The sequence below is a fragment of the Dipodomys ordii genome, unplaced genomic scaffold (genome assembly GCF_000151885.1).
Source record: "Dipodomys ordii isolate 6190 unplaced genomic scaffold, Dord_2.0 Scaffold36, whole genome shotgun sequence".
Lineage (NCBI taxonomy): Eukaryota > Metazoa > Chordata > Mammalia > Rodentia > Heteromyidae > Dipodomys > Dipodomys ordii.
In genome coordinates, this window is record NW_012267252.1 from 11,181,183 (window position 1) to 11,204,919 (window position 23,737).

Here is a 23,737-nt window from a genome sequence, read left to right on the forward strand (position 1 = left end):
TTTTCTGGTGGTTTATTGGAGATAGGAGTCTCACAGTCTTTCCTGCCCGGGCTGGCTTTGAACCGTGATTCTCAGATCTCAGCCTCCTGAGTAGCTAGGATTACAGGCGTGAGCCACCAGCGCCCGGCTGTCAAAACATTTTTAATATGAACTAAATAGGGGACAAATATGTATGCATACATGTGTTTATAATAAAGAGAATCCAACCATTTTTTAAAGCTTACTTTTTTCCTCAGTGCCCATATCACAACTGTCTAATCTACTGCACGCAGCCTGAATCTCCTCTTTAACAAAGACAGACCCTCAAAGGCTCTCACCAACACTGCTGTGGAAGAGCTCTATTCAATTTTGAATTTTCCACTCAACTATTTTATATCCCAAAACCTCCCAAAACTAAATGAGTACATCTAAGGTTTTAAACTTATAAGCAATCATCCGAAGAAAATTATCTTAGGAAAATAAAAAAGGATAAGTACAAAGATATTATTGCAGGGTTAGTCATCATGGAAAAATCAAAAACAACTGAAATAAAAATAGAAGGGATGGGGAAGTAAGTAAATAAGGCATTCAATGCAGTCACACTACTGCATACTATGATCCAATTACACAATTCATGTCTGTACACCAATACATACAAAACAATTTAAACAGATAAACCAGAGCCCAGAAGGAAATCTAGATTTAAAAAAAAAATCACACTGATGTTTACTCCTTTTTTTCCAATTCAAGAGTTGTTTATATAATACTTAAAGGGAAGATTTTGTTTAATAACAGCACAATGAGATACCCTGTTGTTGACTCCAGAAAGAGACAGGCAAGAAATTAATAGCCAAGAGTCAATTTAATATAAAAAGGTTTATAACTTAGAAGTTCAAAATGTGCACAAAGCACTCACTATCTTGCCCATGTAATTGTAACCCCTTTGTATGGTATTTCCACAATAATAAAAAAATGTGCACAAAGATCTTTTTCTCCTAATACAATCGGCTTGCTTATAATATTATTATCGTCATTTTTCCCTTGAAGTTCTACTTAGTTATGACTTCCTAGCTCAGATCTACTCTAGCATAGAATTGCTTTCTTCCTCCTTGTTAATATTTTCTACTGAAGCATTTTTAAGTATATGTACAACACCTAAAAAGTTACCCAAAAAAGCATTAAGATACCATCGTCATCTTAGACCTCTTGGTCAATTCAGCCCAAAGGAGGCCACAGTCATAACAAAGGCAGATATTATAGAATCAACTACAGCCACATGCTCAGTAAAGACATAAGAACCAACCAACCTCTTTCTCCAACCAGTTAAAGAGTTCACAGAGGGCAACAGCATCTTTAATCTGTGTGGGAAAACAGAGACCTTTTTTAAATTATTACTGAGAGTAGGAAGAGTCAGACTCAGAGCCCGGCCCTGCAGTAACCCTGGTAGGCTGGCACCTACAAAAGCCACAGACCATCAGCAATCAGGGCTTGTAGACATTTCCTGGAAACTACTTTGTCAGAGAAAGGGCTCCCCTGCTATTCAGTAGTTGAAGCACAGGTAGAAAGGGCCCATCTTCACAGCATGGGCAGCTTCCCCAAAGGACTGGACTCCTGCATCACGGGAGTGAGGAAGGGCAGGCTTTTATTAAAAGCCGGCTGTCTCCTGACCCCAGATCTTTCTAGACCCCTCTTCTGCCTTAAAACATAATCTATCCTTTTTATTATTATTATTATCACAGCCTCCCCATGCTCTGCTACACTATCACCAACAGGCTTTCTGTGTTGCATGTTATGCTTTGTAAAGCTCTAACTCATTAAGTTCTGCTTTTCTTGTTCTTTGTGGTCTCACTATGAAGCCCAGTCTAGCTTTACATTTATGGTCCTCCTGCCTCCTCCTCATCCTCCTGAGTGCTTGGGATTGTAGGTGTGACACACCATAACTCAGTTCCCCATCAAGCATTTCATTTTACTTTCTCCCTGACTCTGTAAGACCAAGAGGATCAATGCTCAAGAGAGAGTCCAACCTCATGCTGGGGCCAGGGCCACACAGCAGGTGAGTGAGCTAGACCTTCTAACCACCTTCCACCCCATTGTCAGCACCAGCTGCTCTACTCACATGAGCCCGCCTCATGCCTTCTGCCTCGGCTGCATTCTTCACGGCTTTGGCAATGCAGATGGGGGTGTAAGGCATACAACAGCGATGATCCTAGGGGCACGGGAAGGTGAATGGAAAACAGAGCCTACTCAGCACCCATCCTAGACCATGGCAGAAAAGTGCACTTGAGACACATCATTTGAAGAGCTCCCACTCGGACCTCAGAGCTGAAGACCTTCCCCTTTCAGCGGATGCCCCTGAGCATGATAAAAGGGGATTGAGCTCATCCAAAAGGCAAGTACATCAAACAAGGTGGCCTCCTCCAGACCCCACCCTCTCAGCACTCTGAGAATTCTGGATGCCTGCCATCAGCAAGAGATGCCTTCCAAGCCCAGTAGCTGTGCTTGGAGTTCATTAACCTCCAGGAGCCAGAGTGAAATCTCCCTTCTTGCTGTACAAAGGAGCTTTTTTCTTCTGTCTAGAGATGCGGATGACCTGACAAGGAAGGTGTCCAGTGATCACCATCATCTACTGCTAAGAGTATGTTCTTAAAAAAAAATGGGGGCACCCCTGTTTGAAACTAAGACTCGTGTGTGCCATCAAGTTACCTTTGGAAGACAGGGGCCTCAGTAAGCTCTAGGGCTCACCCAGAGAGATGACAGCTTAATTCTACAGTCTCTCTTCCAAAAACAGAGTCAAGATTAGGAAGGGGCAGGCAGGGATGAGGCAGGTTAAAGTGAGACCACGAACCTTGGGGATGGCCTCGCTCACAGCATAACTGGCCTTGTCGCTGACCCACACCTTCTCCCTCGGAGACAGGTCAGCACACAGGGTCTTGAGCTGACTCAGGATGGACTTGTAAGGAAGCACTTGGATTTTGTATTCAGCCTCCAGACCCAAGTCAAGAAGCAAGTGCTCCTTCACACCAGGGGCATCGATGCGGTCCCCATCAATGAAGAGCCTGTGGGGGACAGAGGTGGTAACAGGAAAAGGAGAGCATGTGGGGCAATGAGCTGTGACACACACAGATTGGGCTCTATTGTCTAACCACCAAAAAAACTAGGTAACCTTTCCTTCCTCCCCACTCCCCTTCTGACTCCTGCCTCCCCAAAGTGTGTTACTTGTCCCTGGATATGTTGTCATCAGTCACCAATTCAAGCCAGAAACCTAGACAGTTTCTTCCCATGCCCTCCTTTTCCTTCTCCAAAGAGATCTTGGAACCTATCACCCAAGTCTGCCTAGCTATTGTTTTACCCAGTCACCACCAAGATTTGGTGGTGGGCCAATCCCACCTCTCAGCCTCCATGAACTGCCCCAGACATCCTATTCTTCACATTTGTAACATTGCTCAGAATTGCTAAACTTGATCACATGTGGTTCCCTCTGCTTTTCATTTTCATTTGGTTTGTCTTGGTGCTACTGGTGTTTGAACTCAGAGCCTCATGCTTGCTAGGCAGGCATTCTGCCAAATCCTTAGCCCTTCATTCAGTAGCTCCTCATTGTCCTCAGGACAGAAGCCCAAGTTCTGTTGCTTGGCCCCCACCAGGCTTTCCTTTCTGGGGTTCCGCGCTCACCTTCTGGTTTCATACTTTACACATGGACCACGCCAAACCACCCTTCAGGTTCTCCACATACTGCTCTCTCCTGCTCAGAGCGTCTAAAAATGCTGTTCTCTCTGCTTGAGTCTTTGCCCCACCTCTCCTCTAGCTAACCCATATTTATCCTTAACCTTTGCTTCACTGTACATCTCCTCTGCCCCCAAGTCCAAGCTAGCACCTTCCCGTGGCATCTCTATACACCTCTGATGGGCTAGTACCTACAATGAGCCTCAATCTCCCCAACTCTACTCCAGGACCACTCATCCTCGCACATAAACAGAAGTCCCTAGCACTCAATGAATGTGCTATCTGAAAAAAGAAAGCCACACAATAGAAGAACAATGAAAGGAAGGATATTAAAAAAAAAACTCTAAAATGATAAACAGAAAATTCAACAAAGCACAAGTCAGGGAGCTTTCCCTCTATCATTTCTGGCTTTCAAAATGACTGGCTCATTTGCTTTGCCCAGAGCTGCATAACTGAGGCTCTGTATGTCCCTTCATATGACTGATAGAAAACCCGGAATCCAAAGTATGCCCGGAACAAGACAATGGAACAGGAAGTTTGTGACCTAACTTCACGCCAGCTTTGCCCCATCATCCTTTCCTATTTATCTCTACATCTCATAGTACTATAAACACTTTCATATATTCTAAAGCACTTAGAGAGTTAAAGGAGAGGCAGGCTATAAATCAACATCTAGTACTAATAAAAGACAAGAAGGGAAAGGAGGAAGGGTAGGAACAAGGAAGCACACCAACAGCAGTGACTGGTGGGGGTGGGGAAGGGGGGAACCACAAAGAAGAGCTTGGGGCTTGAGCTTTGGAGGAGGTTCAGGTGGGAAGAAAGCACTCACATGATTGTCTCTAGTCCTATGATGGCATAGGAGAAAAATACTGGGTTGTGCTCCACATCTGATCCTCGGAGATTGAACAACCCTAAAAAAGAAAGCAAAGCCACTGTCACCTTAATGACTCAAGCTTTCCAAGTATAAGAAATAGCCTGTAGGAGAGAGCAGGCTTCAGCTTGGAATCCAGCTGCTGCATCAACGGACTCAATGGCTGGGCATCTGACTCAGAAAGGCCAGGAATCTTGTTCCAGCTTGTACCTCTGAGCTGCAACTGCTGGTGCCTACCACCTGATGGCACCAGAACTGTTTATATGCCACTGTATCATTGCCCCCAAGAGGACAGGAGAGTTCCTGGTTAAGAAATACATCCCCAGAGTGTTAAAAATGGCCCACATCATCAAGGTGACTTGCCAGGGAATCCTAGCCAAACACAAACCTCTTATATCCAGAAATGGAGGGAGGAGAGGAAGATAAGTACTTTCTCCCTTCTGGGGCAAAATGACCCAGGGTAGACAAACTGAGACCCACCCACAAGAGAGGCCAAATAAGGATCCTCCTGAGTTCCATGGAAGCTGAGTTTAGAAAAGAAGTGAGTCAAGAGGCTGCAGCTCTTGAATGAAACCAGAGCCTTTGGCCCACCCACGGTCTACTCTGTTACCAGGCTTCATGAAGGACCCACCTTTATCAGGGTCCAGGGTTCGGCGAGGTCACAGAACATTAGAGGAGATTGCAGGACCAGAGCAGAGCAGAGCAGCCCAGTGCAGCTCTGTCCCAGTGCGTCTAGCTCACAAGTGTGTTTTGTTTTTTTTTCTCAAAAATGGCAGGGGGCAAAAAGGCCCTATCACCAAAGATACTACCTCTATTTTTACATAATGGCTTCCTTAACAAAGCAGAGAGACAACATTTTTAACCTCTCTTATCAGTCCTTTCTTTTAAAAAAAAGTTATCACCAGGGTTCGAGAGGTATGATGGAATAGGTTAAAAGCCCTAGCATATACACATCCTAATCCATAAAATGATCCCTAAAAGCCAACCAGAAATAGGAACAAGATTATCAGAAACTAAGACATGGATTTATGAAGCAAGATTATGCTGCTGGCATATTAACAAGCTGTGGGAAAACTAGAAATAACCCAAAAATCCACAGAGAAATGATTAATTATAACCATTTGCTAGGATATCTAATACTTACAGATATGCTTACATATATAGATACACACTGAAATATTTTTTCAAATCAGGCCAAAAAGGTGACAGATGCACAGAAATATTAGCATGTCCATCTCTGGCAACAGGACTATGGGTGAGTTTTTTCTTCATTCTACTTCCTTTGCATTTTTTCATGTTTTCCACAATGAGAATGTGTTTCTGTTATTCTCAAGGAGAGAATCTCACTTGCATGGTTTTTCTGATATTGGGACTTTCTAAGTTAACTATGGGTATAAATGACAATATAGTTGACAAATTTTCAAGGACTGAAAAGGTAAGAAGGGAACTGAAGGGACAGGACACTGTGAGATAGGGTCTCATTCTCTAGTGAGAAAAGACAAAAACTACTTTTCAGTTGCCCTGAGTCAAATCCAGCCAGAAAATGACATAGAAGTTTCAACCAGATTCCTTCAGATTTTAAAGATGATATCAAGTTCTAATAAGTTACACAGGGGAACCTTAAAGTCTAAAGACTAAGGCACTGTTATGACCTCAGGAAAAATTCTGCAAAAGAATTTTCAGTTCCTGAGTTTTCTATGGTAGAAATGTTTCTAGAACTTATTCACTATTGGAGACTTTGGAAAACTACACAAAAAGTGTACAGAAAAAACTATCTCCTATGATCCTATACCTTTTGAAAGGCTGACATATAGGAAACTGCTTGAAGAAAATGCCTTCCTCAAAGCAAATTCTCCACAAAATCTTAAAAGACAGGCTGGACGTGGATATCACCATGGATTCATCATGAACTCCTGGCTGTAACACCACCCTGGGCAAGGGTAAGTCTCCCCTCCAACTCCATGTAATTTGCTTCTTTATCCTAACTGGCATCTCCCATTACCTTTCAGAGGCAATCTTTTGCTTATTCCCTGGCTACTCAGAAAGCTGAATGTTATAAACCACACAAAGGAGAGATCAGGTAACACAACCAGTAAATCCACGGCACTCACATGCAATCTCATCCAGGGCAGTGACTACAAACCACACAATGTTCCTCTCCGCCATTTTCAACCGGAGGTCTGCCACCTTCTCCTTCCAGGAGATACCTGCAAGACACAAACATACTAGTTTTGTGACTCCAGCTCTGGTCCCAGGCTGCTTCCATATATTCTTCCCCAGCTTACCATCTTACAGGGCACATGTTGCCTGCACAGGCAGGTGGCCACTTGACTATGGTGAGCTCTAACTGCCTCACCAGGACAATTCATTCATTTATTCATCTTAGTCTTGCCAGGCATAGACATCTGCCAGGGGTTAGGCCAGTCCATACAGTTATAACTCTGGACTAGACCCAGTCCCTGCCCTCATGGGGGATTACCATGTACAAGAGAAGACAGATGACTAAGCAGGTATTAATTACATGGTTGTATAAAAACTGATGCAATCAGGGAAGCACAGAGGGCTACGTGAACACACACCGAGCAGAGAAAGCTCCCCGCAGGTCAGGAGAATATCACTTTACATTCCTTAGGCCCCAGACTTGCTTTCCTAAGACCTAGGAATTCTTGGAAGCCTGAATCACTGTGAATACTACTTCCTAATCACACCTGCCCTCTCAGACACAGCCAAGGCTGACCTGCTGCTCCCTGAGATGACACTTCAGCCCCAGAAGAACTCATTCTACTGCACCTGACACCAGGACAGCTTATGGCCACTTGTGAATAGGCTAGGCATCCTTACACACCCAGCACCCAGAACATTCTCCCTGCACAGAGCAAGAATGCAACCATTGACAGAACAAAGTTCACCAGCAATATTTGCTTTCCCCTTTCCTATAGCATCAGGTGAGAGCCTCTGCTTCAGTCAGAAACAACTGGAACCATGCTGATGGAAAACATTTAGCTGGCCCTGGGTACTCACTGGCCCCTTTCCCCCATCCCACAGACAGCACCCTCCGGGAGGCTGTCACACAGGAAAGCAGGCTGGGGCTGCCCCCACAACTTTGAAGCTTTGAAGATCACTCGGGAATGCCATTTAAAACTTGGCCCAGAATCTAGGCTATAATGCTTTCTTCGCAGAACCCCTCTGGGCAATCTGCCTACATTCCAGACATCCCCCATCCACCTCTCCATTTCTATAACAAGGCTCCCTTCCCTGAAACCCCACCTCCCTCCCTCTGTCCTTCACTGTTTTCATAAACCCACACTTTTGTCTCTCACAAATGCTGACAGCACACACTGCCACACACCACTGTCATACAGAACCAAGGCAGCACCCACACTCACACCTCTACAGAAGTCGAAGATAAAGGGTAGGGCCTGAAAGGTAAATCTACAAATGCTATCACAGGAAAGGAAATGGAGCCTAGAAATTTTAGGCTCTCCACTTCCATTTTCATGATGAGACACAGAAGGGGCAGTCAGTAGCTGAGGGGTAAAAAGCTCAGTCCACTCAGCAGCACCCAAAAGCCACCCAGAAGAGCTTTACAAAAATAAGCTAAGCCAAAGTAAGCGGCAAGTCCGTGACAACAGTAGAGAACAATAAAGGCCCCTCTGTCGGTCAAATCTCCTCTGGGTCAAGGTCGGGCAGAGAGCCCTGTCAACTCAGATTCAACTCTACTTCAGAGGATCAGGATGGGGAGAGTACATGAGGCGAGCCGGAACCCTGTGGCACAGCCATAGTTCCCACCTGTGTAGTCCAGGCCCAGCGTGAGGAGGGGCCTGCAGGGCCGCTCAGGACGGTCCATCCAGATTTTGTCAACAAGGTTCTCCTTCACAGGAACCAGGTGGTGGCCAGCACTTCGCAGCACTTTGGCCATCTTCTTCCAGTAATCTGAGGAGATACACACACACACACACACACACACACACATATGGGGCCAGCCGGCCATTAACTCCTGTGTCATCTGAAGCAGAGGGTAGGACCTTTCTGACCCCTTCTGAAGGGCACCTCTCCCACAAGCTCTCCTTGCCCTCCATAATGACAGCAAGTCATGCTAAGCCTTAACAGCTCCACTTCCCACAGTTAAACAGGGGGGATGAAGAGAAGTCTAGAAACCACTTCCTCACCCATGCCGCAGAGATCACACTCACTCACCTGTAGGGATGATCAGTGGGTCTACACCCACCCTGGATCCTTCAGGAAGCACACTCACCAGCCAGTCTTCCTGAGTTGGTGTATCCTTCAGACCTAGGAGACAAGAGCCAATAAACAACTCCCAGAACAATGCAATCCATTGGCTCCTTGACAGCAAGATCTTTATTAAGGACCTTCTTCAAGGTAGATTAGCAGGCCTTAGAAAATCTGAGCTTCTCTTCTTCCTGAAGGATGAAGTAGGAAATGGTATGCAAGGAAAGCCTGAGGTAGGCAGAAGCAGAAAAAAAAATTGTCTTTGGGCTCCTGGTAAAAACATCTCAGCTGGGTGTTGCAGAGAAGGCGGCGGTAGCTAAGGCTTGTGGTGCAGCCTCACCACAGAGGAACAGGGCTGGCGTTAGTGTGCCTGATTATTCTCGATCCCCAGAACCTAGTGGTCTTACTCCTTCAGGTGGAACACTGCATGACATGGGAAAGAAAAGCAAGAGGACAGCTGATAGATGAGGAGGAGTGTGTTATGGAAAAAGTGTTAAGACAGGTGTGTGGGTAAAGGGCAGGTGGAGTATCTGCTGAAGTGGAAAGGCTTTTCTGAGGAGCACAACACTTGGGAACCTGAGAAAAACTTGGATTGTCCTGAACTAATTTCTGCATTTATGGAAGAGTCTAAGAAGATGAAGGAGGATGAAAATAATAAACGCAGGGAGAAGTCATGCATATCCTGAGGACGTGGAAAACAAAGAGAAAGAATCTGCAAAGAGCTAAAGGAAGGGGAAGCCTCTGTCATTTCTCTTTGTACATTACATATTCCCCTCCTTGCCTCCTCTCTCTTCTGCCCATCCCCTTCTTTCCTAAACACATCCACCAAAGAAAAAAAACATGTGCTTTTCACCGTGCTCCAAAAAAAAAAAAAAAAATCTCAGCTGTGCAGGGTACACGGTGTCGTTTCAAAAATCTCTCGGCCACTTCCCCACCACTGGTAACCTGATGAGAAGATAAATGGTAATTTGGTGAAGACTAGGAGCTTCCCTCATGTACCAAGCAGGAAAATAGACAGCATGTCACCAAGTGCCTCCCCTCACCTGCAAGGCCAGGGTTGGAGGGAGTAAGCCTATGCCCACTGCAAGGCTGAGCACAGGTCTTGGCCAAAAAGAAATCTTTCCAAAGGTTGTAGCAGGGGTACATACGAGTCTTTCACATGGTCCCCTGGGCTTCCTAACTGCAGAGAGAAGACCACTCATTCTTCCTTCTAGTTGCAAGACACTAAACAGGCTTCGAAAAGGAACACTATTTTTATAGTCCAGTTTTTCTTTGATCAAGCTAATAGTCTATCTAGCCAATATCTTTGGGATGTACATTTTTTTTTAACCAGACTTTTGCTAGACTGGTAAAATGTAGATTAAGAGTAAAAGCTTACATACTCTAAAACAGTGCTTACTTACCTTTACTATTCTCTCTAGTGACTACCACAAAGCCACAGAAGGGAAGTTCAAAGGTTTATAATAAAATGAGTTCATGATTCCCGGTTCTACAAAACTGCCTGCAAGTCTGTTTTGCTATCTGATTTTTTTTCCCCTATGTCTTTTTCAAACTACTTAAGCAAAAAACTTAATTAAAAAAATTTTTTTCTTGGGGTCTCTGGAATAACTTCTGCAGGATGAAGTCATGCTGTTTCTTAGTAGACAGCTCTTTGGAAAAAACCCAAGGGTAGGACACTCACCGGCCAGAGAAACCCACCTAGAATTCTCACTTAAGGATAGTAGGGTGAGGGGCTGGGAAGTTGGCTCAGTGGTAGAGTGCTTGCCTTGCATACATGAGGCCCTGGGTTCAATTTCTCAGCACCACATAAGCAGAAAAAGCTGGAAGTGGCGCTGTGGCTCAAGTGGTAGGGCACTAGCCTTGAGCTGAAGAGCCCAGCGTTCAGCCCCACAATCAACAAAAAACAAAAAGGAAGGTAGGGTGAGAAACACACAGCCAACCAGAGAGGAGCTTGGAAGAAAGAACCAACCCCCATCCAGTCCCCACCCCAGAACAACCAGATTCCAATTTTAACAAATAGACAGGTCATATCTGCCACTCTCCCTCAACAGTGCTAACAGACCTACCTCACAGCCTCAATCTATGGAATCTGAAAAGGCCTCAGTTTTCTCTGAACAAAAGGCATATTCTGAACCAGGAATCTCCAAAACTGAATGAAATGTGTGATGGGACACATACAGTGCCCATGGTCAATGATGTCATAAAAAGGTTAACAGCCTAGAGGAGCTCCAGAGTCCCTGGCCAGATCAATACAACAAAGCTGGGGGCTGGCTGTCTTCTACCCACCCATCTTCATAAGTGTCCAGTTGCTATCCATTTGTTTGGCAGCCTGGAGAAAGTAGCGCCCATCCGTCCACATGGCTGCGTGCTCTTCTGTAATGATGGCCGTTCCTAGAGCACAGGAGAAAAGCAGAGAAAGGTTTCTGACCACTTCCCAGCAACCTCCTAAAAACAGCAATAGTCAGACTAGAGGTAGCAGCTCCCAGCATGGAAGATGGTTGACGCCAGGGAACCCCCAGGTAAGAGAAAGATGTCACTAAGAACCAACTGTGTGTCAAGCTCAGAAGAAGAAAGCAGTCGAGAGGCCCAGGCTGCCTGAATGCTGGTCTCTACACAGAAAAGACACGTAAGCAGTGGGAGTCAAGGCCAGGAGAACAAAGGATTGTAGGCCTATGGCCAAAGTGGTCTCATAACCAAAAGAGAGGAAATGGTTTGTCCTTGGTACCTATAGCCACATGTATGTACTGTGCTCTGCCCCTCTCCAACGGAAGTGTTCCAGCTTTCCTTGATTCTGTGACTTCTCGGTCACCAGCTGGAGTCTATGCCTCCCACCTCTACCTGCCCTCAGTTCCCACAGGCCTGGCAATCTCAGGGCTTTCCACAGAGGTGTCTGCCAAAACCAACCCAAATGTGCCAACCAACATAAGCATTTATGCCAAAGGAAGCAGTGTGCGAACCACAGGGGAAAGAGGCTCCCACCTCATCCAGCTTGTTTCAGAGACAGGAACTCGAAGGGGAAACCACTGGAAAACTCAAGGGATGTTAGCAACTGTGGAAAAGTTAGGGCAGGATACTAGTGGAGCTCAAGGCTAGCCTTTGTTATTTAAATTTAAGAGTGAAAACAGAAAAACTAAAAGTCAAGCACTTGGAGAATTATTTAACACCAGTAAGCTAAGGCTTTATGGTGCTATTAAAGTCCCATTCCTTGTTTGGAGTGCTATCTACACAGGCCTACTCAGCTTAACTGATTTTCTGTTGTAAGTCATACTTGATAAAAAGGTCAAAACTTCTGTCTTCAAATTAAAGTTTTTTGGAAAATGAAGGTCTGGAGAAGAACCAAGGGTCACTAAAAGGTGACGGGAGAATTTGAGAAAGCCTGCGAACCCACACCTCCCTGCAGAGGTGCAGTTGGGAGTACTGTACCTGGCTTGCAATTTCTTTTGGTTCCATAACATAGGCTGAAAGACACTTGGTTATTTTAGGAAGGCACACATACAGCAAGAACGCAGAATTCAGTGACTCACCCGCAGATCCATCGAATCCAGAAACAAAGGCCCGCCGACAGTCACAGGGAGCAATGTACTCACTCTGAAAAACAAAGATCACAAGGAAATTAGACCTCTGTCAATCACACTTTGACTTTTCCACTAGCCAAGCCTATGCTAGACTCAGCGGGGACTATAGTTGGGACTATAGTTGGGATTTGTTTACGTCTTTCTTTTGGGAGCCAAGATGTTAGCTAAAAAGGCTGAACATTAAAAAGTCAATAAAAATTAGTCAGTCGTGGTGGGGTTTGCCTATCATCCCTGCACTGAGGAGGATAGTGGCAGGAAGATTTTGAGTTCAGAGCCAGTCCAGGCTACATGGTGAGTTTCGGGCCATCCTGGGATACATATGACCCTGTCTTGAATAACAAACATACATACATACACTGCAAAAGACTTAAGTTTCAAAGAGGTATCTCCTCTAGCCCTATTTCCTCATCTAGAGAACAAAGCAAGAGAAACAGATAAAAACTGCTCTCTCCTCAATAAGCTCTTAGTCAAAAACAAGCCAATAGCCTTCTCCTTCCCTTGCCTCTGACATTTAGGCATCTGTTATTTTTCTGAAAAGGAGAGTTGTATTTCTGTTTGAAGTGCCAAAAATTCTCTAACTTCAGTCTCTTTCAGAGATATTGGCTAGTTGCTGAACTTCCTGTTTGTGTCCCCCTCCAAGGTGGAGTCACAGCCTCTCCCACACAGGCCCAGCCCCTTCCTATCAGGGAACCAGGGGGAAACACTTCCCAGGCCAGGGGGCTTCAGCAAAGAAAGGGGTGACATAAAGATGCACTGCATTTGTGAATTGGTTGAATGGTAACACCTTCGAATACAATTTTAAAAAAAGAGAGAGAGAAGAAGCTAGGCGCTGGTTGCTCACGCCTGTAATCCTAGCTACTCAGGAGCTGAGATCTGAGGATGGCCGTTCAAAGCCAGCCCAGGCAGGAGAGTCCATGAGACAATAAACCACTCAGAAAACCAGAAGTGGCGCTGTGGCTCAAGTGGTAGAGTGCTAGCCTTGTGAGGGACAGAGCTCACGCCCAGAGTTCAAGCCCCACAACTGACACCAAAAAAAAAAAAAAAAAAGGAAGGAAGGAAGGAAGGAAGAAAGAAAGAAAGAAAGAAGGAAAGAAAGAAAACACATCCAACACCAGGTCCTATTCAGTGAGATTCTCCTTGCTTCTGAGTGGAAGGGTTAGGTAGTGAAGAAACTGAGGAGCTCTTCTACCCAGGTATAGCATGAGGCCATGCTATACAGCTTCTAGTAACGGCCCAGAGAAGCACAGAGAGTTTAACTAACCTAAAGCAAACAGCAAAAGCAGGCTTTGAACCCAGGAAGTTAGGTCCAGAACCTTAACTCTTAAGACCCAGGCCACGCTGCCCCAGCATGACACAGAGTCCCTTCTCCCCTCGACAATAGTAAGAAACTTGAAATTTGAACAAGCATTAGGTAACTCGCCCACTGACAGGCTGTAGTGCCAGGATTTGAGGCCATCTCTGCCTGCGTCTGAGCTCTTCTCCCCTTTCACTGTCAGCCAGTTTTGCCCAGGTCAAAAGACCCAGAAAACTGAAGAGTGTTAGTCTGACCATGGTGGTAGACACCTGTAATCCCAGTACTCAGCAGGCTGAGGTGGGAGGAACGAGAGTCTGAAACCAGCCAGGGGTACACATCTCTAAAAAAGTTAAAAAATAAAAAAAAAGGATGCTTAACATGGGAAACAGAGCTTCTGGCTGGAGGCCAGGGTATTTCAGGGGCAGTCTGTGCACAAAGGGGGAAAGGTCCCTGTGTTCCAGTCGCGCTGTGTGCTGTGTGCATGCTGGTTCTTTCAGCAAGGCAGCTGCAATCCCCCTCACCTGCCAGGGAGCTGTGAGGGCCCCCTCCCCTCCAGGTCTTGCCAGAGGCAAAGCCCGTACCCCTCTCAGCCTCAGTTCCTCATTTCCAAGGTGACTCATCTTCTCCTTGGTCCCCAAAACAAAGAATGTGTAACAGAGGGCTCCAAGGAAACAAGGAAACAGCAATCCGCATTGTTTATGGACTGCAGAATATTTGGTTATTAACCCAGTAATCACAGTGTGCAACTTAAAAAAAACAAAAGGCTCAATGGGAAGCAGGGTGTCTCATCCACTTCTAGGACTAATGGGAGCAACAGTAAGTTAATGTTTGAAGACCTCACCAGAAACCTGAAAGTGGTACTTGTACATAATGGAAGAGAGATTACTCATCTCTCCTTCCTGAACAGTAAGAATGCATCCTGGGGCCTGGGACAACCAAATTAACAAAAATAACTCTTCAGGTGCTCCTTGAAGAACACACAATGAGGACAACAGGGATCCCTGACCTTGTGCCCCTACCCAGGACCTGATGAGGAAGCCATGCTGGCAACCAGGGAAGGCAGCACTGATCTGTGGGTCTCCAGCTCAGGGACAAAGCTCTCCAGGAGGCCCACTCCCGTTTCCCAGGATGACCTGGAAGGGGGGACAGGCAACCCACAGGTTTCCTAGATTCCTCATCAGAAGGCAAGGGAAGAATTTGTCCAAAGGGAGGTGGAATTAACAGAATGTGTAGTTTAAGCCCCAGACAAGGTCTGGGGCAAGAACCAGACATGACCTAAGTGGTCAACATGCCAGACAGACATCGCTGAGCGTGGCTGGCGGCAGCCTCAGCGCCACACCAATGGACTAACCAGAGGCCAGACAAGCTGTGGGGCCTTTCCTAGCAATGAAGTTAGAACACATTCTTCCCAGCACTGCGAAGTCCTAAAATAAGCATGCTCCCATTTTTCTCTAGCTCTAGTAACAGCACTCAATCCAAACCTCCATTATCCTACCTAGACCACTGCCCCATCTACTCTTCCCATACGTTGGAGGTATTCCAAAAATACACACACACACATACACACACACACTTATATAGATGGTAGTAAAACAATAGCATTAGTTATGATTTTAATAGGGGATGTCCCCACCAGCTCATGTACCCAACAACCTGGTGCCCAGCTGCCCAATGGTGACCAGGTATTATTTAGAGAAATTCTAGAAACTAAAAAGTGGGGCCTGAGGTACACTGAGGGTGTACTTCCAAAGATTCTACTGGTCACCAGCTTCTTCGCCCTCTTGGCTTTCCATCTCTGTCTCTTTTCTCTCTTTCCCTCTCTGTCTCTTTCTGTCTCTGTGTATCTCTCTGCACATGTCTGTCTCTCCCTCTCACTCCATCCCCTCCTTTTCATCATTATATCTCAGATCAAATGATACCTCCACAGAACACTGCTTTCAAGCCTAGATAATATAAACACTTGTCCGTTTTGAAACTCTGTGTAGAACATTTTATAGATTTTCCTCTTAGTGAACATTTCTCCCTTTCATAGCCCCATCCCTCTACCCCTCCTCCAGAATATAAGTCAGGGTGGTTGTCACACAGTGACAGTGGTAAGCAGCAGATCCTCAGCCAGCTTCTGCAGAATAAATGTTCAAGCAGAAGAGATGAACCCTTTTTCCTTCTGCTCTGTTAACATCTTGGCCATCTCTATGAAGATGGAAAGAATACAGGTCACCCCTTAGGGGCTGGAAAAGGCAAGGAAATGGATCCTTCCCAGAGCCTGAGAAGCCACAGAGTCTTGCTGAGCTATGATAGGCCTCAAACCTCTAAAACAGGACAGGAACGATTCTGTGTTGTCTGAAGCACCATACCTACAGTCATTTGTCACCAGTAACATGAAACTAGCAATATGAAAAAAAATGAAAGGATAACAATCTGGATTTCAGTCTCAAATGCCTCAGCACACAGCAGAAAGCCAAATGAGGCAGAACAGGAATACTCGCTCTAACCAGAGAGCGGCTCGTACCTCAGCTGACACCTGCCATGCCGGAGCAGCCCCCATGTTGCCAGGCTTTGGTATTTCAAGAGAAGCCAGAAATACCTGTGTCTGAGAAATTACCCATTACTTCAGGGTTGGCATCTAATCCAAACATAAATGAAGCATAACCAGATAAAGCATATTATAAACTTTAAAAAAAAAAACCTTAGTCGTTCCTCAAAATCTGGCTCAAATACACCTCATCCTCACATCTTTCTGAGCCACTCCAGCTCTCAGAGGTCTCTCTCCTCTGAATTTTACCAGGTTTTGGGTGATGGTAACAAGCAACAGTGGCTAATTGGCTCAACGTGCACTATCTGAAATGAGTAATTCATTAATATCCTCCTATTCTAATCCCACAGCAGATGTGAAAGGAGTCAACCTCCCCAATTATAGATGCAAAATTAAAATTGATTCTTGTGGCAGAGGCAAGATTTGAACTCAAGCCCAACTCTTCAAAGCTGACATCCTTGCTATGCTGCCAAGCAAACTCTTCTAATTCAGAGCAGAGACTGAGTACATTGAATCTGTACAACTGGATTATACAATCTAAGGGAATAGGAATATAAAGTATGTCTCACATTCACCTCTGGCCCTCATCAACCACACAAGTAACAACCACAACCAGAAGTCATTCCTACAGTCGTCTGGCTCCCAGATTACTAGGTAGGTAATAAGGATACCACACTGGAGGACTAAGATGTGACGTGAAGCAATAATCATCTACTCAGCTGTGATGGACACATGCATTTATTACTATGCATCAGGCAATGAACTAGACTCTGAGGAAACCTAACTATCTTCTCAAAGTAGACAATCTGGCCATCAAAACAGCACAGTTATCCCATGAAACATTAGCACTAAACTATGCCAGTTATATAGGACCAAATTTGGTATAGATTCAAGGATGCTCAGATCTGCCTTAAGTCCATCAGGATAATCTCAGAGGTTTGAGCTGGACTACCATGGACAGGTAAGGAAGAGCAAGGAAGGAAAAGATGGAAGAAAGTCAGAGGGAAGAGATCTAGGGTAGGCAGGCAGAGAACTAGACAGTTCTTGAGAGGTAGTACAGATCAGAAAGAGTGGTAATGTGATCAGAGCTATATTTTTTAAAAAGTGGTCAACATGGCCACCAGAAGATGGAAGAAGAGAAAAGGAGGATGGCCAGTGCTAAGTCGGACTAGTTATTAGATCCATGCTGGGATGACTTTCCTCCTCCCTATCCTCCACTTCCATAGGCCATGAGTCTGACACATGTTTCCAACATACTAAGTTCTCAACAAAAACGGAACAAAGGGCAGACTGTCCACAGGAAATATAAGAGGGTATATGTTGAAATGAAGACACAAAGCTCCTTATGCCCCAATAATAAGGAAACCCTTTGATATTTTCTTTTCTCCTAAACAGAACTGAGTCAGACTATGCAGAGACAACATATAGCTGTCCAAAGACAGCCACCTTACTTAGTATAAATATCTTCCCAGCCAGGACTTCATTTCCCAAGCTCCTTTGCTTCAACTAGGTGGGGTCACATCACTAGTCCAGACTAATGGAATGTGGATGAAAGAGATTTCTAGATCCAGGCAGTTAAATATGTCTGTGCCTTCACCATACTGTTATGCCAGCTAAAATGGTTTCACCACCAAAAACAGCCTTGATCACTTTTCCTACTAGTGAAAGAAAATCCCCTACAACCCAGGAACACAAACTCTGTACTTATGATTAAGCCACTGAAATTTAAGACCTGTTAACTACCTCTGGCATTATGCTAATTATGCCATAATTATGCTAATTATGACAAAAAAAAACTTCTAAGAAATATCCAACAAAACAACAGGAAGCTGACTCCAACAGGAATGGACAAGGGTCCAGAGAGTTTAGGAAAAATTGACTCATGACTTCCAGAAGGAGGAACTTCAAACACAACCCAAGGGTCACATTGGCAGTCAGTCTGAAAAAAAAAAACAAAACCTGACCCTTTGACTAAGCCAAGCCCAAGAGCAGCACATGGGCCTTTCAAATGCAGAGGAAGAGAACTTACATCTCTAAAAGTTAAGTGCTATAGCAAAGCTCTGGTTCCAGCCAATGACTCTCCTGGTTTGGGGCCAGCAATGCCCACAGTGTTTGACTGAAGGCAGTAAATGAAAGCATCCATACTACCAGAGAAAATGTGCAATTCCTCACTTAAAAGTTGCCTTGGGGCCAAATTTATTAACACCACAACCCTTGTTCTGAGTTTAAAAAGAAGAAGCCCTTAAAGCGGCACAGGACAGAGAGAAGCAGACCACTGAAGTGCCAAGTCCTTGCGTAATCCTGCATTTGGGGTACATTTTCTCTCTAGCAGGGAACAGTGTGTGGGTGTGTATATTTGTGCTTTGGAAAGTATACAAAGGATAGAACTCAAGATTCCTTTTCACTTCCAACACTCTCCCTTCCCCACCCCTAGAAGAAAATCCGCCAACCTTGAATCAAGCCTGAAATGAAACAATTAGGAGCCAGAGAACAGAGCCACACTATTACTGAGGAGGCTACTGGGAAAGTCACACACAAAAGCCAACCCTTCGTGTTCTCACAGGCCTGACAAGTACCCCGAATCTCACTGAATAATCACCCACCGAAGCCCCTTCTATCCATGGAGCAGAGACTGACACAAGAAACCCATTTCTGTCTATTGATGGTACCATGAATACCTATACCCTCAAAATACCTATACCCTCAAAACTGCAGGGTCTACACTCAATTCAGGCTCCTCTGCATCTCCTTCTAGATCTCCCCTTCTCTGACTATATTACCAATACCCAAGTCAAAATACTCTTTACCTACTGGGGGATCCTGCACGGGCCTGTGAACAGGTTTTCTCAGTCATACTAAACATCTTGCAGGTCACCTCACTCTCTTGTTAAAGACTCTCCCTGGGGCCCTCCTAACAATGCATAATCTTATGCCACGGAGGAGCATAGCTACCCCAGGACCGGGCATGGGTAACTCACAGTGGCCTTGGCCAGACCTTCTACTTCTTTCTTCTTCAAGCCTAACATGATGTATGTTCTTTTGTTCCCATAGATTTGCATATACATCTTCTGTCTCTCGCCATGGATAAAAATTCTACCGGTTTACATTTTTTATGATTCATGGATTTATGATGTCATACATGCAAAACATACTAACTTCATTAGGGAAAAAAATCAATGTAAAACACCACAACTCTGCAACTGTTGATTTTTTAAATTTTTTGTTCTAATGATTGAAAGGTTCAACACTGTGTCCCTGCCAAGGAGTTAAGGTGTACTAAAAATCATTAACACTAGCAGGTAACAGAACTCAAGACCCCACAGGGAGCACAGCAGGCAAAGCCACCAAGAATTTTGTCTGTGTGGAGAGGCAGAGGGTTGGGATTAATCACAGACAGTGCTGGCAATCTGGTAAGACAGTGATGTTAATTAAGGTCCACAGTTTAAGAACATCTAAAATATTTTTAAAACTAAACCTGCAATGCATGATGTTTACACTTAAGTTACTAGAAAATTAAGCAAAGCAATTATTAGCTCTGAATAAAGTAATGTGAAAACAGGAATGCATTTTTGCTAATCTACAAAAAAAAAACTTCTAATGTATCATTTGAAAGATTTCACAATACAAGCAGGAGGCATATTGCCCATTAAGAAAGAATTCTATCTCTCCATGAGTCCAAACTCTAACTATTCACATTCTTGGGGGGTTTTGTTGCTATTGTTTGTTTTTGTCAGTAATGGGGCTTGAACTCTGGGCCTGGGCGCTGTCCCTCAGCTCTTCAGCTCCAGGCTAGCACTCTACCACTTGAGCCACAGCGCCACTTCCAGTTTTCTAGTGACAGGAGTCACAGCTTTTTGGCACCAGCCAAAGAAGTATCAGACATTAGGAAGGCTTGATGGAATAAAGATTAAGGAGGGATTAAGTGAGGAATTTGTAGACTCTAAAGGACTATATGATGTCTACAATATACATGTCTACATATACAATATATATTTTTTTTTTTAAAAAAACAGATGTCTCACCAACTTTCGTGCCTGGGCTGGCTTTGAACCCCAATCCTCAGATCTCAGCCTCCTGAGTAGCTAAGATTACAGGTGTGAGCCACCGGAGCCCAGCGACTATTCCCATTCCTAACCACCACTTTCTCCAGGCAGCCTTCCTTGAGCCTGCTGGCTTAATTATCCCCTCACTATGGATGCCCTGTACACTACATGCAAAACCTCTGCTGTTTAGCACAACAGCCACCAGCCACCTGGGACTGCTGAGTACTTGAAATGTAGCTAATTAACCATTTCATTTTTAAATAACAAAGAAAATTTTAAAACAGATACTCAAGATTTCATTATTGGAAACTTTTAAGTATGCTTAGAAAATTTTGAGCATGAGTTTACTTTTTCAACAGTAAACTTAATGAAGATTTCATTATTGGAAACTTTTAAGTATGCTTAGAAAATTTTGAGTATGAGTTTACTTTTTCAACAGTAAACTTAATGAAGTACAAATACAGATCAAATATTTCCAGTGAAATATGGGTGTTCCCATATTTACAAATGCAGAATAAGGGGGCTGGGAAGGTGGCTCAGTGGTAGAGCGCTTGCCTTGCATGCATGAGGCCCTGGGTTCGATTCCCCAGCACCACATAAGCAAAAAGAAAAAAGCTGGAAGTGGCGCTGTGGCTCAAGTGGTAGAGTGCTAGCCTGGAGCTGAAGAGCTGAGGGACAGCGCTCAGGCCCAGAGTTCAGGACCCATGACTGGACCCAAAAAAAAATGCAGAATAAATATATAACATATTTTAAAGACTTAGTACAACAAAGCAAAAGTAATATGAAGTGTTACTATAGTTTCAATATAGGTGACATGTCAAAATATTTTGTATTTATTGGGATAAGTAAAATAGTATCAAAGTTAATTTAATTTATATTTATGCCTCACATGTTTTTACTGAACAGTGTTGAACAGTTTCCTATAACATTTAGCAATTTCAATTATATTAACTGAAGTAAGCCAGACCCAAAGAAACATAGGTCCAACGGTTTCCCTTATTTGCAATAACTAGTATACATCTAGGTTAATCTTACCAGACAAGCAGAAAAGGTCAAAAGCTATCTACATATGACCATATAAGATGATGCTAAGGGGCTGGGAAGTTGGCTCAGTGGTAGAGCGCTTGCCTTGCATGCATGAGGCCCTGGGTTCGATTCCTCAGCACCACATACGCAAAAAGAAAAAAGCTGGAAGTGGCGCTGTGGCTCAAGTGGTAGAGCACTAGCCTTGAGCTGAAGAGCTGAGGGACGGAGCCCAGGCCCAGAGTTCAGGCCCTATGACTGGACCCAAAAAAAAAAAAAAAAACCAAAGATGATGCTAAGCAAAATGAACCCCAAGATAGGGACACAAGAGGTTTTTTTCTTTGTCACTGTTGTTTTTAATGTACTATGTGATTTTGTTGTTGTTGTTGTTTCTTTTGTATGTTCTTCCCCATGGTACAACCCCTGTTGTCACTGTATTTGATTCTGATGCCTGCATCTTGTGTATACAATTTTTCTAATTTGGGTAGGGGAAGGGCAATAAAAAATGCTGAAACAAGGATACAAGTTAACCCACTATAACAATGAGACATACAAGACACTATGTTCAAAAGGAACTTCACAACTTCAGGGGGAGGTGGGGATAGGGAGGAGTTGGGGAGGTGAAGAGAGAAGGGATGGTAGGGGAAAAACAAAGAAGGTAGTAAAATTAATAAATAAAATAAAACATTTAGCAGTCTCCACTTCTGTTAGCACTTGTGACTATGACTTATTTACTCTTTAATCTCTGTAATGTTTTAATTTCCATAATAGTAATAACAATAATAGCAGCTATAATAGTAAAAACAGTGTTAAGTCACTATCCCTTTTTGAGAGAGTCTAACCGATGGCTAAAAATTGGAATTAACAGGAGTTAGGAATGGTGGTACATGCCTGTAATACTCAGGAGGTGAAGGTAGGGGGAGAGAGGGCCCCATGTCAAGCAACCAGCAAGTGGCAACTCTGACATATGACAGTCTCTAAAGTTATCTAGGTACTAACCACCTGGTACCTGGCCCTGAGCAGTCAGAAAAGATGCACCAAAAATGTAAAATACAACTTCTACCATATACATAAGGACAAACCGCAATGCTAAAACCACAGAAATGCCAGTTAAAGGTTATAAAAGAAAAACAGCAGAGGAGTGAAGATAGAAGGACGTCAAGAATACACAAATATAAGCCTGTGACATCTATACAACAGCGACTTCTGCAGTACGTGACAACTCATACTGGGCATGCTTGCCCTTTTCTGTGTGTGTGTGTTTTTTTAACTGTGAAAATACTGTACAGAGGGGTTACAATTACATGGGCAAGACATATCTGGGACTAAAGCTTCATTCTTTTCTTCAAGGGGAAGCCATGTAATTCTGATGCTCTAGGATGCTTAACAGGAAGTGATCAGCTGAGAGACAGGCCAGTACATCCCTGTGACTTTGCCAGCTTCTTGCCATTCCCAGAAGGAACTGTGTTAGAAAAGTCTCCGGCCATACCTAATACCAGAGGCAGGCACACTTTTAAACTCAATCAGTGTATCAAAAAATCAGGTTTGTCCTAAAAAAGGAAATCAAAGCAGAAGTTAGAAAGTGGAAAAACCTCCTATGCTCCTGGGTTGAAAGGATTAACATCATGAAGATGGCAATACTTCCAAAAGGTATCTACAAATTCAATGCCATACCTACCAATATTCCAACCTCATTCTTCAAGGAAATAGAAGCAATCCAAAAATTCATATGGAACAATAAAAGACCCCAAATAGCAAAAATGATCCTTAACAGAAAGAATAGTGCTGGAGGAATATCAATCACATTTCAAACTCTACTACAAAGCCATAGTAATCAAAACAGCTTGGCACTGGTAGAAGAACAGACCTGAGACCAATGGAACAGAACTGAAAACCCAGAAATGAACCCACAGACCTATAATGACCTAACCTTCAATAAAAGAGCTAAAAAAATAGAATGGAAAAAAGACAGACTCTTCAGTAAATGGTGCTGGCAAAACTGGTTAATCACCTGTAGAAAACTAAAGCTAGATCCTTATATATCACCCTACACCAGAATCAACTCCAAATGGACCAAAGATCTCGAAGTCAAAGCAGACACTCTGAAAACATTACAGGATGGAATAGGAGAAACCCTACTTCTTGGCACAGGTTGAAATTTTCTTAATAGAGACCCAGAAACACAACAAATCAAAGAAAGGTTGGACAAATGGGACTGCATGAAATTGCAGAGCTTCTGCCTGGCAAAGGACATAGCTAGCAAGATCAATAGAAAGCCCATGGATTGGGAGAAGATCTTCACTAGCCATACAACAGACAAGGGTCTCATATCTAAAATATACCTGGAACTCAAAAAAATTAAATCCTCAAAGAAACAACTGCCCAATAAATAAGCAGGCTAAAGACTTTAAGAGAAACTTCTCTGAAGAGGACATAAGAATGGCCAATAGACATATGAAGAAATGCTCA

General features: G+C 44.0%; 1 protein-coding gene across 1 annotated transcript in view; it reads right to left on the minus strand.

Annotated features, from left to right (window-relative positions):
• Xpnpep1 (X-prolyl aminopeptidase (aminopeptidase P) 1, soluble) overlaps positions 1–23,737 on the minus strand; it is a 53,795-nt gene that overhangs the window by 13,578 nt on the left and 16,480 nt on the right. Inside the window, exons 4-12 of the mRNA XM_013017601.1 lie at positions 12,325–12,388; positions 11,087–11,191; positions 8,768–8,860; positions 8,360–8,503; positions 6,682–6,777; positions 4,529–4,610; positions 2,825–3,035; positions 2,096–2,185; positions 1,287–1,337 (exon numbers count right to left, since the gene is read on the minus strand). Of these exons, the coding sequence (XP_012873055.1) occupies positions 1,287–1,337; positions 2,096–2,185; positions 2,825–3,035; positions 4,529–4,610; positions 6,682–6,777; positions 8,360–8,503; positions 8,768–8,860; positions 11,087–11,191; positions 12,325–12,388 (936 nt within the window). The remainder of the gene's footprint in view (positions 1–1,286; positions 1,338–2,095; positions 2,186–2,824; positions 3,036–4,528; positions 4,611–6,681; positions 6,778–8,359; positions 8,504–8,767; positions 8,861–11,086; positions 11,192–12,324; positions 12,389–23,737) is intronic.